At 33.1% G+C, this 17419-nt stretch overlaps 1 protein-coding gene across 24 annotated transcripts in view; it reads right to left on the reverse strand.

Moving 5' to 3' along the window:
- EHBP1 (EH domain binding protein 1) overlaps positions 1-17419 on the reverse strand; it is a 356949-nt gene that overhangs the window by 37223 nt on the left and 302307 nt on the right. For 12 of the 24 annotated variants that reach the window (XM_060412046.1, XM_060412043.1, XM_060412051.1 and 9 more), the window contains 5 exons: positions 15830-15937; positions 12682-12806; positions 10158-10296; positions 9859-9965; positions 7098-7221 (listed from right to left, as the gene is read on the reverse strand). In XM_060412046.1, coding sequence (XP_060268029.1) covers positions 7098-7221; positions 9859-9965; positions 10158-10296; positions 12682-12806; positions 15830-15937 — 603 coding nt within the window. Of the gene's footprint in view, positions 7222-9858; positions 9966-10157; positions 10297-12681; positions 12807-15829; positions 15938-17419 lie in introns of all 24 variants that reach the window. The other 12 variants (XM_060412059.1, XM_060412056.1, XM_060412049.1 and 9 more) reach the window with 2 other exon arrangements.

Genomic DNA, 17419 nt, shown 5'->3' on the forward strand with positions numbered 1-17419 from the left:
TTATTTTCATGTTCTTGATAGGTAAATGTTTAGTAGAATCTGTGCTGTTACCAACCACTCTTACTTGGTTTTGGGAGACCACATTGTGGGGAAAAAAGATCATGAAAGGGAAGAAGTCTTTCCTACATATTATATCTTATCTTGATAATATATGATATATCCTTCTTTTCTTTAAGATATGGTGAAAAGAAATTGTACTTCCATGAGATCTTTGTTCTCAGAAAATAAGACTAACAAAATTTCTGTGAGCCATTAAAATCTAGCCAGTTGGGAAGAAGAAGAAAGATAAGAGAGAAAAAGAGGAGTTACATATAGAGTCAAAAGTGGAATAATCAGTCAAAACAAAAAGCGACTCAAATACTTCATAGATAGCTCTCATATATCTTTTATGCATTAAGGTAGTTAGGAAAGTAAATAGCAGAAAGTAAATTTGAAAAAGGTACATCTTTCATGACCTATTCCCTAAATAATTAATTTTAATACTAAAATGCTTTAAAGGCACCAATATAATATTATCTCATTTTTCACTGACAGATTTTAGAATAATACCTCCTCCTAAATATTTTAACTCCTTACACAGTGGAGATGCAAATTCTAAAATATTAAATGCTTTTGAAGGACACTGAGCTCCCTCTGGTGAAGGCATAACAAGTTTATTAAGTAAGCACCACCTCTGGAATTATAATCCCCTCTGGCTTCTTCCACTGAGTTTATTGGTTCAATTTTCATAACCATGAGCATCATTAGGGCAATGCAGTAATTAAGAGTTGTTAGAAAGTGAATTCTCAAACTGCAGATTAGAAAATTAAACTATTTCCTGATTACATATTAATGGAGCACAACAATAGCAGTTGCCATAAGCTTGGAAGGCAACCAAGGGATAAATCTGTGTACTTAATTACCATAAACAATGGCTGCATAGAAATGAAGTTTTATGCACATTCCCTTCTGTAATATGTCTGATATCAGTACACACTTGACAATTCTTGTTCAATTATCTCTATTATTTAATGCGCTGTGAACGGCTCTGTGTAAATAAAATTAACCACCCCAATTACTTTGAATTCATCTAGGGACAACGTAATAAAAAAATGTGAAGAATTCTGCATGCCTATTAATCTAAAACATTACAGATGCTTTCCCATATTCTCTTGTCTATATTTATTTTGTCTACACTTATTTTACTGCTCTGCTAATTCAATTATATTTACCATTGGTGGTCAATAGAGTTTTTGTTATTTAATTAATCCTTATATAGCACCATAAACATGCTCATTATCTGATATCTACAGAGCTCGGATAGTGAATAGTGCCTATTAATAACTAAATTTATATCTAACTGAACTTAGAAGCTTACGGCTAATCATTAAAAATATTTTTAGAATGTAGACCAAATATATAATTACAGTAAAAGTTAGAATGCAAGCTTTTCTTAGGTTAGAAATGAGAAAATACAGATAAAAGAACCCAAAAGAGATACACATAGGATGAGATAGTTACAAGACCCTAAGGAAGATTTTTAATACTTAGGAGATATATTTTGAAATCTGCACTTACTCAATGAGTCACAGCATCCAAAAATCCATCTATTAATAGAATATACTATTTGTAACATAGAAGGTACATTGTTATCATAATAAGATAATTCTGTCTTTGTAATAATTTAAGGTTGGTCATTATGAAGGGAAAATAAATCATTGAGATTGAAATTATATTACTCTATACCTTGATCACACAAATGCCTTTTCTTTTTCACACCTTCTGCGCATACTGTTTTTCTTCCCCATCCACAGAGAAACTCTTTTATTATCACATACAGTATTTCAGGAACAGAAGTATAAAACCCTCTGGAAATCTAATAATTTCAAGTATTAGACTCTACTCAAGAGACAGGACACTGAACCAGTATTCATGCCACTGAAGCACTAATTTTCTATAAGGTACTGATAAACTATTCCTTTTTTAAAAAAAGATAGCTGAGATTACATTTCATTTGAAACAGATCTAGATCACATTTTTAAGAGTAAAACTAAGAGGCTTTAACATATGAAAGTACATACATATCCAGTGTCATAGATTGTAAGCTGCTAATATAAAATAATTATAATATTTTAGAAGTCAGTCACTTAAAGTTTTAGTTATTTTTACTTTTAACACACCTCAGACCACCACCCTCAGGTATTCATAAGCAGATGATGCCTGATTGAAAACTACTCTCTGAAGTCTAAATATGTTCAAGTATAGAACTTTCTAAAGATTAGCAAAGAGCTAGATGTTCCTTTTGAAGGGAAGCTTGTTTTCATCTCTTTGGTTATTGCAAATGAGGATGTTTTGTAGCCTGATTTTCATGTACATTACATGGTGATGACCAGGGAAGAGAAATAATTTTAAGAGGTATATGAGTGTGCTACGTCTCTAATGGGCCAAATGAGTTGGTTAAGTGACTTTTTTCATAAGCTAAATGAATACTGATCTGTTTCTTCTGAATTGCTAACTATAAATCAGGAAATGGTGATAAAAGGGTATACAGAATTAGTAATAAGACTCCAGGAAAATTGGAAGTTAACTTCTAAGATGAGATGTGAAGCAGAGACCATGTCATGTGGTGTCTCGAGGTTGGGCTCCAGAGTCCTCAGATTGGGTTGGACTCCTGGCACTACCATTTGAAGGCAAGTTATTACCTTCTCTGAGCCTCAGTTTCCTCCCTAAAAATGTGATTATTTGTAGTCCCAGTTATTAAATTGAACCTATCCCACAGGGCCATTGTGAGAGATAATGTGTTACACACATTTCCTTGTCCTTAATGTTACATACATCAAGCATTTTCCATAAAGCCAGACTTATATATAAGAAGCATGTAATAAATACTGGCTATGATTGTTATCTTTAGGTAAAGACAATGAGTAATTCTGAAGACTCAGTGAGAAGGGTTCCTAGTAACAAGTCAAAATTTTCATTTTTATGTTTTTGTGGGCCCAATTTCCTGCTTTAAAGAAGCTTTAATATTTACGACATTTGATTCCTCAAAGGCTGAGGTAAAGAAACATTCTGAGGAATGTAGAGAAAAGTTATCTCTTTTCATTCTTTTTCCCCTGAGTATATTTGATATTTTTAAATGGCCAGTTGCTAGATTTTTGTAGTGGTTAGTCTACAAAAAGCTACAGAATCAGTATTTGTGGCCAAGGGACTTAGGGAGGTAATCATGATCACTTTTCAGTGCTTAAAGGTTAGAAAGCCAGAAGATGCCATTTCATCGCAATTTCCCCCTCAAGATATTTAATTTTTACACTTAAAATATAAATAAAATATTGTCATTTAATACCCCCAAATTATTAATTAGTTTAAAACACTACTGTCCTACAGTAAGAAAGTTTGATAACCATCACATGAAAACAGATTAGGAATGGGAAAGAAAAACCATTCATTAGAGTAACACTATCTGTAGCACTTTAGTAAAAGGGTTCATCAACATTCCCATTTCAAACTCCATTTTTGCAAAGCTAACAATATTGCTGGTTCAGATTCTTTAGTCCTATACTTATAAAACATCAGCTTAGAACACATGTATGTTTCTAATAAGCTTTACTGTTCCCAAGGAACTAACTGTTATAAACTTTATGTGCTAGAAATTTAAAAATTCCTCCTCTGCAATAACTACAAAATAAAAATAAAAACAAAACCCACAAAACATTGCTTATGGAAAAAAATTCTCCATCATTTGCATGAGGGTTTTATAGACCCTAAGATAGGATGGCAGAAATACACACATACACACACACAGTCTCACACACTCTATCTCTCACATACTATTGTTATTTAATATTCAGACTATCACTGATTTAGGATTACTCAATTTCAGAAGGAACTAGTCGTATAAATCCCCACAGCTGAGTTGACTCTACTATTGATGCCTCTCCCCTAAATGAATGTTGGCATCTTTCCAGCCTTTCCCATGTCATGGCCAGTCTCATCCCTGCTATCTCCCCCTCTTGTTGTAGTACTGACTGAGGATCTCTCTTACAATCCTTTGCTACTTTTTTGCTAGAGTCTTCTTCCAACAAGTAAAGAAAAATGCACAGAAGTCTGGGCCACCAACCAGTCCCCACCCTCCTCCTCCTCAAGATGCGAGAGCTTCAGTGTTAAAGGAGTTGGTGCTTAAAGCCCCGAGCTGCTCAAGCTTTAAGAACCTAGGACTCAGGTCTAATAATAACTATTATTATTATTATATTTATATTTTAAATTAATATATTTGTGTGGGTTTGTCTAGCCTGTAGATGCTTATAACAGTGCTTGTTTTGGAAAATGTATCCTCAGTTCCACAAATCAACTTCTAAATAAACTTCATAGCCCTTTTAAAACTGAGTACAGTTTCTTAATAAAAAATAGAGAATTACCATATGACTCAGTAATTCCAACCCCTCAAACTGAAGAGATGCAAAGAGATGATTTGAGACCATGTTCATCGTAGCCAGAAGGTGGAAGCAACCCAAATGTCCATCAATGGATGAATGAATATACAAAATATGGCATATATATACAATGGAATATTATTTAACCACAACAAGAATAGGGCTTCCCTGATAGCTCAGTTGGTAAAGAATCGCCTGTAATGCAGGAGACCCCAGTTCGATTCCTGGGTCGGGAAGATCCGCTGGAGAAGGGCTAGGCTACCCACTCTAGTATTCTTGGGCTTCCCTTGTGGCTCAGCTGGTAAAGAATCTGCCTGCAATGCGGGAGACCTGGGTTGGGAAGATCCCCTGGAGAAAGGAAAGGCTACCCACTCCACTATTCTGACCTGCAGAATTCCATGGACTGTATAGTCTGAGTGACTTTCACTTTCACAAAAAGGTATTAAGTAGTGGTATCTTACAATATAGTTGAACCTTGAAAATATTATAGTAACTGAAAGAAGTCAGACACAAAAGAATAACTGTAGTTTGATTTCACTTATATGAAATATCTAGAATAAAACTAATTCAGAGAAACAGAAAGTAGATTAGTGAGTCCCAGGGGACTGAGAGGAGGAAGTGAGGAATTAATAAGCACAGTTTCTGTTTAGGGTGATGAAAAACTCTGGAAATAGTGGTGGTGATTGCACAACACTGTGAATGTACTAGATGCTACAGAACTGTACATTTTAAAATGGTTAATTTTATATGTGAATTTCAAATCAATACAATTAAAAACTGTATATAGTCAGTATCCACAAGTATATAAAAACTGAAATAGCTAATAAAGTATTTTTTTGCTATTAAAAAAAGAGAGAGAGAGAAAGAGAACTGTCTCAAGAACTAGAAAACCTACAAATGGGTTCAGGCCCTAACTCAGCCATTAGTAATTAAGCCGTCTTATATGAGCCATTTCCCCTATCTGAGCCTTAGTTTTATCATGTAAAGTATATGATTACTATCTGTTCTGCTTAATTCTAAGGCTGAGATTCAGAAAGTAAATGAAGAATATGGATACTATCTGCTCTGCTTAATTCTAAGGCTGAGATTCAGAAAGTAAATGAAAACTCTAACATATCAGAGAAAGGTGCTAACTTCTATAATAAATGAAAAGTTAGAAGCACTGGAACATCCAAAAGGAAAAGGATAAATATATGCTTTCCCTTTCTAACACCTTACCTTTTAATTCAGATGCTAAATAGGCTTTAGGCAAATCTTGGTGACCATTATTTGAGCTGGAGGAGGTTTGATACGATCCAGGAGAATTCTTGTAGCTTATCAAGCTGGGGAATCAAGTCTAGCGGATTCAGTCTAGACCAGATTCTGTCCTGTGTAGCATGGAATATAAAACCCTGAAGAGATTCTAGAGTCAGTCTGTAGTCCATGACGTGTTTCAGATAATAAATGATTTATAGTTGGGACGAGGGCCACTACAAAGCTTCACTGGTAATGTCTGTTCTGATTAGAACCCTCAATAAATCAGGTTCCAAGCATGAAAGAAGGAAAGGAAACAGAATTTCTAGTCTTTTCTCTTGTGACACAATGCTCTTTTATGAAAAAAGCCCTAAAGTCTTCACAGAACACAGTTTGAAACCAATCTGGTCATACAAAACCAAAGGCCTCTTCACAGTCTAGTGTGTTCTATCACTAATGCAGGCAATTTTCAAATGTCCCATTTAAGTGATTATTTCTGAAGGAGTTTATTAGTTGCAAACACATCTTTGGCAGATAGAGAAGAAATAGTTCAAGAAAGCTTTCCAATTCTAATCCACTAGTAATTTACTAATCTATTTAACATAAAATTAAAGCAATTAATTAGAGGAATAGATTTTCTACTTAGATTTTGACATTTTTTAACAACATAGTTTACTTTTACTTTGGTATGAATTTCAATTTATTTCCCATTTTTACCCCTTTGTAGGAGCAGCATTTTAAAGAAACATATGCGTATGTACTTCTTAAAAATACATACACAGTACCCCCCTCCTGCACCCCACCACAGTAGCTTACTGCACACTTAGACCTATTCAATCACCATTGGCAATCAGCATTAAATGCCAATCTATCCTCTGGTTAGGAGCTAACTTGCTGCTCTAAACCATTTTTACAAACCTTCCTATATACCTTAATCCTTTCAAATGCAACTGTGACACAAAGTATTACAGATTTTTAAAAAGCTGTTCTCTTGAAAAAAAAATTGCGGGGCATCAGTAACCAGATAGTATTCTCAAATTTCAGTGATCTAGTCCATGGAGCCGTCCCCTATGCATAGTGCTCTGTTTCATGCAGTACATGGCTTTAGCTGGCCAAATCTTTTTTTTTCCCAATGAATCAGTAGAACAGTGAAGATCTTACTTTTTTTTTAAGCAGTGGCATATCAATGAGGCACAGATGTGTATTCCAACTCTGCATGGATGAGCACACTGTTCAATAGTGCTGGCTCACACGGTATCAGGGCGAGTTATCACTTCCCATGAAGGCACTCTTATCACCAGGGCCCAGAGAGGTGGCTGCAAATCGCAGCCTTTTTATTTTCAAGGCAGTTCTGCTGAACATTCAGGCTTCAAAGATTCACACTTCCAAAACTCTATAAGAGTTTGTGAACGCTCAATTTGCCAAAACTGTTTACAGTGTAATTGGGCACCGTACCTGTGTCCATGAGATAGCGAAGGCGCTTCTCCACCAGCGCGGCACGGGTGTCAATTTGCTTTTGCTCATTCTCTAGTGCTGCCAATTCTCCTACAACATACTGACTGGTGTCTTTGAACCCTTTCTGTTAACGAGAACAAACAGGAAGGAAAAAAAAAATCACTTGTAAGTTGCATTTTTTCCTTTCTGCAAACACTTAGTAAAGCACTTACCTAGAGAACCAAATACGCCTTTAGTATCACCCTTAGTACCAAAAATCAACGCCTTGTGATTCAAAACATTTTCATATGTATTATATATAGCAAAACTTTTGTAAATAGAGAAAACCTCAGCTGTTTAGTATTATATTTATAATTTAACACCCAGGTTTAAAAAGTAAACACTGAGTTAGAAAAATTTCTCCTAGAGTTGAGTCAGTTATTAAGCGTGGACAAAGACAGATAATTTTCCCCTTGGTGGCTGTCAAAACAAACAATTATAACATCCTTAATTCAAAAGTATAATATACAAAAATGGAGTTTAGCTAAGGAATTGATTCTTAAAGAATTTATCTGGAAGAATATCAGATTTGTTCTTACAGAAATATAAAATTAAAAAGATACATTTCTTTTCATAGTGACTATATTTTTAAAAACATTTTTTAAAATGATGAAAGAGAAGTTTCTAATATCTCCAATTTCCCCTCCAGCTGGCTTCTGTACTTTAACATGTCATTGTGTTGATGTATTACTAATTATTGTAACTGTGAATTCTAACTTGACAGGTGGTTTCAAACCTTGCTACACTGGATCTAATGCTACCAGTACATTGATTTGGTTAATCTTCCATGTAACCAAATTTGGATTTTAATCTGAAATTTCACTTTTTATAACCATGCATGTTAAAAAAAGATTATCCTTAGAAGTTCTATTTGAAGTAGCAGTTCTATTATAAAGTACCAGTAAACTTTAATATTTATTTCCATATTACAAATTTAAATCATTAGGGGCAGGGTTATTTGTGGTATAGTACCAAACTGATTAATTACAGCTCCCTTTGGAATGTTTATCTTGTGGCATTTCTAGGGTAAGTTTCCTAAGTAGTTGACAAACACTAAAGAACTGCGTTAAGTGATTACTCTTACCACTGCCACTACTACTATCAGCACTTATAACATTTATTCAGAGAAATTAATGTGAGCAACCTTCCTCTGTCAAATCCCTTCCATACCTAGGAGCATGTTAATCTCTAAGAAGCCACGAGGAATTATCTTTCGTTACTCCTTAAACAAGAAACTAAATCAAGAATTATGTTATTATAGGATATTTTGGAAGTCTCATAATCAACAAACCTGTCTAACCACATGAACAACTTATTTATCTTTGGAACTAGTAAATGTGAACTCAATTTAAACCAGCTTATTGTTAAACTGATTATGGTAGCTGACAAACTGAAAACTGAAATATTTTTTAAAAATCATGAAACTGATAAATCATGTCTCAGGATAGACTGATCAAATAAGTCACTGTATTTTTTCAAGATTCATACAAAGTGGATATTCTCTCACCTCAATATGAAATAAAGCAAAAATTATAAGAACAGAATAAATGCTAATGGTAACTAAAATTTGGTGGATGCTTTTTGTATCTATCTGCCAGAGACTAGAGCATTTTCAAAACGGACTTTTCTTTTCTCAATCCCATCCAGAGTAATAAAAATATAAGAAAACGGAAGTGATAAGTAATACATAAACTTCACTGCTTCTACTCACCAGTTCAGTTAAAAATAGTCATTAAGTTTATAGCCAGATTTAAATAGTGGGAGTATACAGTATACTCAAATATTCTGTAACTTATAAATTACACTAAATATTTCATCAGGATATACGAGGTACCTCTTCTGAGGTACCTCTTCTATGTATTAAGACATTCTTTTAGTGAAATGACTTAAGGATGAAAACCTAAAAATGAGAAGTTTTTAGAGCCCTAAAACATAGTTTGTAACTCTCAGTACATTTGCAAGGGTTTTAAAATCCAGCAAAAACAATTTTAACAGTAAAAACAACGAAAATATTTACACAAACTGGAGATAATAATAATTTTAAAAAGTAGCACCATTAAAGAGAGCAATGCTTCCAGACAAAAATTCAAGTTAAAACTTGTTCTTCCTGCTTCTGTCCCGCAGCTGTCCATCAAAAGCAGCTTTCTCCCTGCGGTCTATCAAATATTTCCCTCACAAATCAATTTTACACATGATCAGCCCATACCCCTACTGAGCTGAACCTCCCCGTTAATTAAGTGAAGAAATTACCATATATATTATATTAATGCAAACATCATTCAGCTAGTAATTCACGGCTGATCTGGATAATGGAAAGGTTGAACACCCATTAACCCAAGCCAACAAAATGGGTTGGCTGAGAAATTCTAGCAGGTCTCATGTGACTTTTCCCTCTAACTGCAGCTCTGCGGTATCTGCTATTGTAATAATTAAAATCCTCCTGGTAGATCAATACTGGAATCTCTTTATGGGAAGTGCCCTGATGGAAATGTCTCAAGGAAGCTGGGGCTGTGGAACTCTGAAAAATTCATTTTTTTTTATCTGACAATTATCACCACACTGCAGACTAATTCAACAGTGCACCCCTCTCACTCTGCTTTGAATGCACTGGAGATTGACATCTTAAAAAACCTAACATCTCATTTTAACAAATAAAGGCACTATTTCCACATACAGTTTGGAATTATCAGCAATCATGAAACCACACAAAAAATTAATATACATTAAGCACTTCATCTTCTGATGGCTTCCTCTGAGTTTCAGTTATCGCTGCCTTCTCCTCATTTCCTTTCTTTGTATCTTCTTGTATTGATCTCTGCCTTTTCATCTCTTAAAAAAAAGGGAAAGACATGTAAAATTATTATAAAGCTTGATAGTTGTGTATTAAAATGTGGATTTACATTATCAGCATATATATATATATATATATATATATATATATATATACATACATACACACACACACACAGCTAAATACTGTTAAATTATAAGATGGGAAAACATCTAAAAAAGTGTTCTTACCTGGTCTGTTCTCAACATATTGACTGAAAGACTGAAGTTGAGTCTTTTTGACTGTAGCATCCTTGCTGAACACAACAGGATTTCTAAACCGTTCTGTTGCTTTTTGTAATCGCTCAGTCCTAAGATCCTCTGTGCCATTCTAAAAGTAAAACAAATGTGTTTAGAGTCCTGATCTTTTTATAAATGTGAGATTATACATTAGTAAACAACTTTTACTGATTTAAGATAATTTCAATTTAGAAATATATTGGAAAAAAAAAAGGATTGTAAAGAGTTCTAAACAGCGCAACTACAAGGTCTGTTGCCTGTAACCAAAACCTTTGGGAGACAGGGTTTAAACAGAGACTCATCCTTGATAACTTTGATTCATTAGATACTGTAAACCTCCCTGTCTTCTCCTGATGATATGCATCATTTGAATGCCACATTACCTCTGTCTACCGGGACCCACCCCACAGCCTCACTATTCTGCCCCATTGGTTTGTACAGTCTCACAGACTTGTATGACAAGAAGAACTAGTTTCTAATTTTATGCCCATTGAGATAAACCACTAATGCTGGATGAAGGCTAAAAGGTAGGATTATAATACTACCCCACTGAACTGCATTTCATCAGCTATAACTTTCCAAAGCCAGATTTGTAAGTAAGCCCTTTACAGCTAAGGAAACTACAATTATCTTTTCCAGAGCTTCCTATGTTAATACTGGTAACAAATTCAAATGGTTCTATCAACAAGAAATATCCCAGAAGACTGAACCATTGCAGTGTGTGGAAGCTGCAGATACCGAGGTGCTGTGTACCAAACAAATATTTCATTTTATACCTAATCTTTTATTATTTTTATTAAGTGTTTTGAAAGTAAATAGGGAAAGGCTAAGATGCATGACTAATAGCTAAGCCTGCTGAATGCTGAAACTGGTTATCAAAAGCTACCAAGACTTTGCCCTTCCTCTGCATTGAGACAATCAGTAATGAGGGAGTCCTCCAATGGCCTATTCTCTAGCCTCAAGGAGGCCTGGGATACAGAATCCTCAAGGGAAGGTAACAGTTTATCCTTTTCCACAAACACAAAATGCCTCATTTATAAACGTGTAAACTGCATTTTATTAAAAAAAATAAAACCCCAAATCAATGCTGAAAGCTTCAAGGGAACAGATGGACTATATGTTTTTTATAAGCATCATTTAAAAAAATCTTAACTAAAAAGATCCATACAAAGACAAGCTGTTTAAAGCACACCTTTTGTTGGAATAAGTTTGAAAATAACTACATTTAAGGGCTTTTTGGAAAGCAAAACCATCTGCATCTATTTAGATAATTAAACCTTAAGAATGAAAATATCTGTTTCATTTTTTTAAGTTATATATTTACATTAGTATCATGCTTACAATATACTACCTATGTAGCTAGGATAGAAACAATTATGGCTTTTATTTGTTTAAGAAAAGTGTGTGTTCTACTGCTGTATCATAATAACTGCCCAATAGTGTAAAACTCAAGTCTTTACCAAAATAAACAAACACAGCTAAATTTTTTGAGGCCTGGCAACATGCTAAAATATCAGTGTGATTAGCTAGCAAATCCCATCTTAAGAAACCTTTTTATGACTAGGGACTTCTGCCACTTTACAAATGTATTCCTCTAAACCCACTAATTCAGTTAGCCTTTTCAATCCATTGTATTATTCTTAGGCCAGCTTCATTCTGCATTAAATCCAGTGCAGAAAGCTAAATTGAACGCAAAAAAATCAGACCTGATCCAGGCTTCCTTTTGTTCAAAGATAGAGACCAAAAGTCCTCTGGTGCTGCCACACACTTTCATCACCAATTTATAGAAACCGACAGTATAAGGGAAAAGCAATGAAAGTCATTGTTTTGGGACTTCAAAGCATCTCTGTGTCAGGGAAAGGAAATCCTTTCAGTCAGCAGGGCAGTCCCCACAGTCCGCAGGTGGGTGAAAAGTTATACAAGACTAGAAGTGCCCTAAAGCTAGAGAAATATTAATGATACAGTGCAAGGAAAAGGGGGGACAGCTTGAGAGGGGATAATATAAATACTACAAATCATCATTATCATCATCTTACAATGTGTCATTCTGGCTAAAATCTTACACAAGGTAAGATTTATACTGGCACAAAGCACATGCAAGTATCTTCAAAATTTATATTCAATCACATACCATCTTCAGATATTAATCCATCTTAACAGGTCAGAGGCTGCAGATGACAGAATATGCTAGAATTCTCTTAACAATGTTCTCATTAGCAAAATACAGATGCATATAGAAGTCAAGAACAGCTTTTACTTTTACTTACATATCAACTTGAAGTAGTAGTTTCTCTGAAAAACTGTATATGCATACTGATTATCATACTGGCATTCAATTTATCAGCTATTTAATAAAAATTCTTATATCTTAATCTTAATGTGAATAATTTGGTAAGAAACTGACTTTAGGATTATAAAGTACCAGTGGAAATTCAAATACACAGATACCAAGTGAAATATTTTAAGTAAGATTTACCTTAATGTCTTGCTCTGGACTTTCATTAACAGCTTTCTGAGCAGTGCTGGAAAGTGAATTTGCCACCTGTGGCTGAGTGTCCAGGAGTTTCTTCAGCTTCAAGTCTGCCAACTTAGTGTCTTGTTCTGTTAAATATGTAAACATTATGAATAACTGTGTGAACTACATTTAGATGTGTAGCTATCAATTTAAAGGACATCATAAAAATATTACTATATTTTAAAAAAGAGAGGACATTAGAGTTGTGAAATAACATATAAGACCAAACATATGCATAACTCTGCATCTATATATCTACTATAAACAATATTACATACTATATAACTATAATTACTATACTGTAACTATAGTATAACTAAGTAGTCTTTAGGGATATTGACTATATCCCTTTTTCAAAAATTGATATATAACATTGTGTAAGTTTAAGGTGTACAATGTGATGATTTGATACATTCATATATTGCAATATGATTACCATCACAGCATTAGTCAACAATTCTATCATGTCTCAAAATTATTATTTTTTTTTTGTGGTGAGAATAAATAAAATCTAGTCTCTTAGCATATATATGTGCTTTTCCCCAAAATCAGTCCCCATAAAGAATATAGTCAACATGCCTAAAGACCATTTAGTCATTCTATGGTTAATAGCAGCTATGCTTACCTTAAAACCTCAGCCCATATTTAATGCATATATTTATATTAGCAACTTTATAGGTTGTACATAATAAAAGAAGGTATTAAAAAGTCGGTATTTAAAAGAGGTAATGCATTTGATTCTAAATTATATTATTTTGTAATTTCAATTCTTCTAGTATATTAAATTTAGACATAAAATGCCATATTATGCTCTTAACATTATCTTAGACAGTCATGTATACACTGTTAGAATCCAATGTTTATGTGTGTACATATATACCCAGCATTGAAATAGGGTATATGTTCACAAATAACTTCTAATTAGAGGGCAGAAATAAAGATTATTGTATTTTGCAATGTATAAAATATGGAGAGAAATTTAAAATAAAAAATGGCTATAACTTTAAAAATAAATAATTTCAAATTATTTTTAGCAAGTAAATTAGTCTTTATTTAATAAAATAGTTCAGAAGCAAATGGAAACAATTCCATTTAAAAAATTCACTCAAAGCAACTCTTTAATAAAATGATTATAAAAGACATGCTGACCATTTGGTGAATGATATTTTTCATAAAGATTAATAAGTTTTCTAATTATAAGACTCTTAATAAATGCTATTATCATTACTTTCATGCAAATTGGTCAGTTTATATTGCCAGGCTTCTTTTTAAAACAATATCTGATGAACTGTGGTCAAATCAAGATAAAGATTAAATAATTTATTATTAAAACATTATGACTTTTATATACATATAAAAAAAGAATTTTGGGAAAAATGAAGCAAGGATAAAAATCATTATGTATGCTACGTGTTTTCAGATTCCAGTTTGCATTCCTATTTCTTTTTTTTTTCATTCCTATTTCTTATTGCCATGAAATAAACCATAGTCTGAATTGGAAATCTGTCCTATGTACATGCCAGCACTTGGCATGCTTGAGAACTGTAAACAATGTATTAGTTAACTCCAAAAAACAGGAAGACTGAGATGTGTTTTCTTTTTTGGTATACAAAAAAGTAGGAAGAGTGTTTTTAAAAAGGATAAAAGTCAAGCCTATTAGGCCTTAACATTAGTCAGCCTTTAAATACACTAAAATATCTCACAAAGTTGCTGTAACTAAAGCTAAAAAATTCTCCTTACTTTATGCAAAAAAGGGTTAATTTCTCCCATCTTCATAATCTACTATTAAATCAGGAAATATGTACCACTAATGTCACTGATTTTATACTTCCATGAATTGAATGTTAAAGCTTTAATTCTCAGTTTATAGGTGCCCTCAGCGGTAAAGAGATGATACCGATTTCTAAAAGACTTTGATGGTGGCTGTGGTGAGAGGGTGAGTAGGTATTTCAAACCGAAAGAAGTAAAAGGCAGTCCTAATTTTGGGTTAAAATTTTTTAAAATTTCCTTAAATATCAGCATTCTCCTGTACTTGAATAATTATAAGTATACTGCCCTGTATCTAGTAAAGTATTATTTAATACTAAGCCATGAAGGAACTACTGACAAGAGACACAGATTTTGGCGGGGGTGGGGGTGGGGGGGGGGGTGGCGGGCTGCTCTCCATAATTAGGAAGACTCTGGTTGACTGTTTTTTGCAGAAATAACAGCATGATTTCAAACAGGGAAGAAACAAAGCAGGTTAGCATTGCAGGGACATGCCATGGCTGGGAAGAAAAGAGTCTCTTCCTCCCTGTAGCTTTTCACAGGAAAAGACAAACATTAGGGATTTCACTTTCTGACCTGTAATTGCCAGACATTTTACTGCTATAAGAATTCAATTTAATAAGCATTTATGGAACCCCTCATGTTTACAAAGCTACCTGCTGCTGACTTACAAAGGCAATGCATATGCAACACTCATCTATTAAACCACAAGCAATTATCTTCATATTTTATACGAGAACTCAGAAGTTCAATTGCAAATGTGATTACTGGTATGATATCTACTGATATACAACAGGAGATTAATTTAATTGTAATCTATATAAGCAGTTTTCAAAGAGTTTTACTGTAATCATTAAGCATGCATAAAAAAATGTATTAGTAGTAATATTTAAATACTTAGAGTAAGCACAAAATTTACAAAATAATATTCCTACTAAGACTACCAATTTCAAACCAAATCAGGAAATCTGATCTATGGTTTACATTACAATTTGAAGCATTCCAATGCTTCATCTGTATCTTAGAACATCACAACAAAATAAGGGAACCAATCACAGAAAGTCTACAAATTGTCCCATAAAATATCAAAGTGAATCCTAGTAATAAGAGAAAAACTAAAATTTGCCATTTTACTATTACTGCTAATTTTAACATTAAGCCTAAAACAAAATAATAATATAAAACTGATGGAAGGTGGAGTTAGCTAAATGATTTGTGAGGGCATAAGATGTAACAAAACTACCAAAAGAATGTACTATCATTATTGGTGAGATAATAATAAAAATGTAACAGAAGAGTTTGCCATGCAGCAGGACACAAAGTATTTATAATTTGAAATTACCGGGAGTATCAAGGTCACTTTCTAAGTTAGTAAGTTCATCTCCACCTCCTACAACAAAGCCTTCAGGAATCTCCTCGTTAGTATTTATCTCAACATTATCATTTTCATCTGTAGGAACATGTAGCAATAATGTTAGTATATTATTAGTATATTATTTCTATTTTATATAGGAAAGAAAAATCAGTATTTTAATGACAGTTCAAATTCAGGTCTGACACAGACAAGCAAGTTAAGAAATCAGTTTTAAGTCAACTCTTTTCATTATTGGATTAACATTTATATTTTACATTTCCATGTCAAAGATGAATTGTCACATCAAAGCAGATGCAAAGATTTTGACAATTTGCCACATGCTGTCTCTGAATTATTGAGCTCACTGAATCCCTATATTTTAAAATGTAATCTGCTAATTTCTAACAACAGTAAATAAAAATAAAGTTGGTTCGATAAAAAAGTCATCAAATAAGAAAGTCACCAAAAATTTCATATTTTATCATTTACTAGAAATAAATATATAAAGAAACAAATCATTCTTTATAAACTTGTAGCTATTTTTAAATTATCTGCATGAAGACTTAAATGCTTTTGTACTATTAATGAAATATGAGTGAAAGCATTATAGACAAATTAAGAACAAACATTGAGATGAGAATAGACAGTACCTTTATACCAAAGAAAGTTCAGAAACAATTAAGACAGTACATCGTGGAAGACATAAAGCTGGGAAAACACTGTTATTACTCAAAATTAAGTACATGGGAATGAGGTAGCATTATACTATTTTTTTATACATTTAACAAAATGTATTATAGGTCATAATTAATTAATGATATCTTTTAAAAAGATTTATATTACATATTTCTCCTTTTTAAATCCTAATGATAAGTTGGTTAAGTAATTTTCAACATTATCTATTGAAAAAGGCATAGCAGTAGATCTGTATATTAGAAGCTAAGCTTTAAATTCTGCTACTGACAGGCAATGTACCTTTTGGAGAGATATCTGTCTAGCCCTGGGAGTTGAAGAATATCCCTACTATTCTACAGTTTATTTTTCATAGGGCAACTTTTATTAATAATGAGATGTTCCAAAGGTTATTGCAATTGAGAAATTCTAAATTCTATAACTTTGGCTTAAACCTTCAATATTTGTCCTTTTCCCTGTACAGTGTGTGTTTGATTTTGGGCTTCCCAAGTAAATATTTACTGTGAGCATTAATATTAATAATAATAGTTTACATTTATTGAAGACTTCCTAATGGAAGCCATTTAGAAGAATACAACAGAGAGAAAAAGAATGAGAAATACCCGCAAGGGAAAATATTGCTAAATGCTTTCAAAACATTAAGGTATTATACTTGGCTATATTATTTAAGTACAATTAGTTGAGAGAGCTTTTCTAATTGACTGTGCTTAGTACAACTATTTGACTAATTTCATAAAAGTCAGCACCATCATCTTCATTGTTCTCAAAAATTCTTCTCTAAATAGTTCTGTAGTAAAGGGAAATGAATGAACAAATATTTCCTGAGTACCAAGGAAGTATTCAGAACACTTCCTCCTATTAGAGAGTTTACAATCAATAGATTTT

This window comes from Ovis aries, chromosome 3, assembly GCF_016772045.2.
Source record: "Ovis aries strain OAR_USU_Benz2616 breed Rambouillet chromosome 3, ARS-UI_Ramb_v3.0, whole genome shotgun sequence".
NCBI classification, from domain to species: domain Eukaryota; kingdom Metazoa; phylum Chordata; class Mammalia; order Artiodactyla; family Bovidae; genus Ovis; species Ovis aries.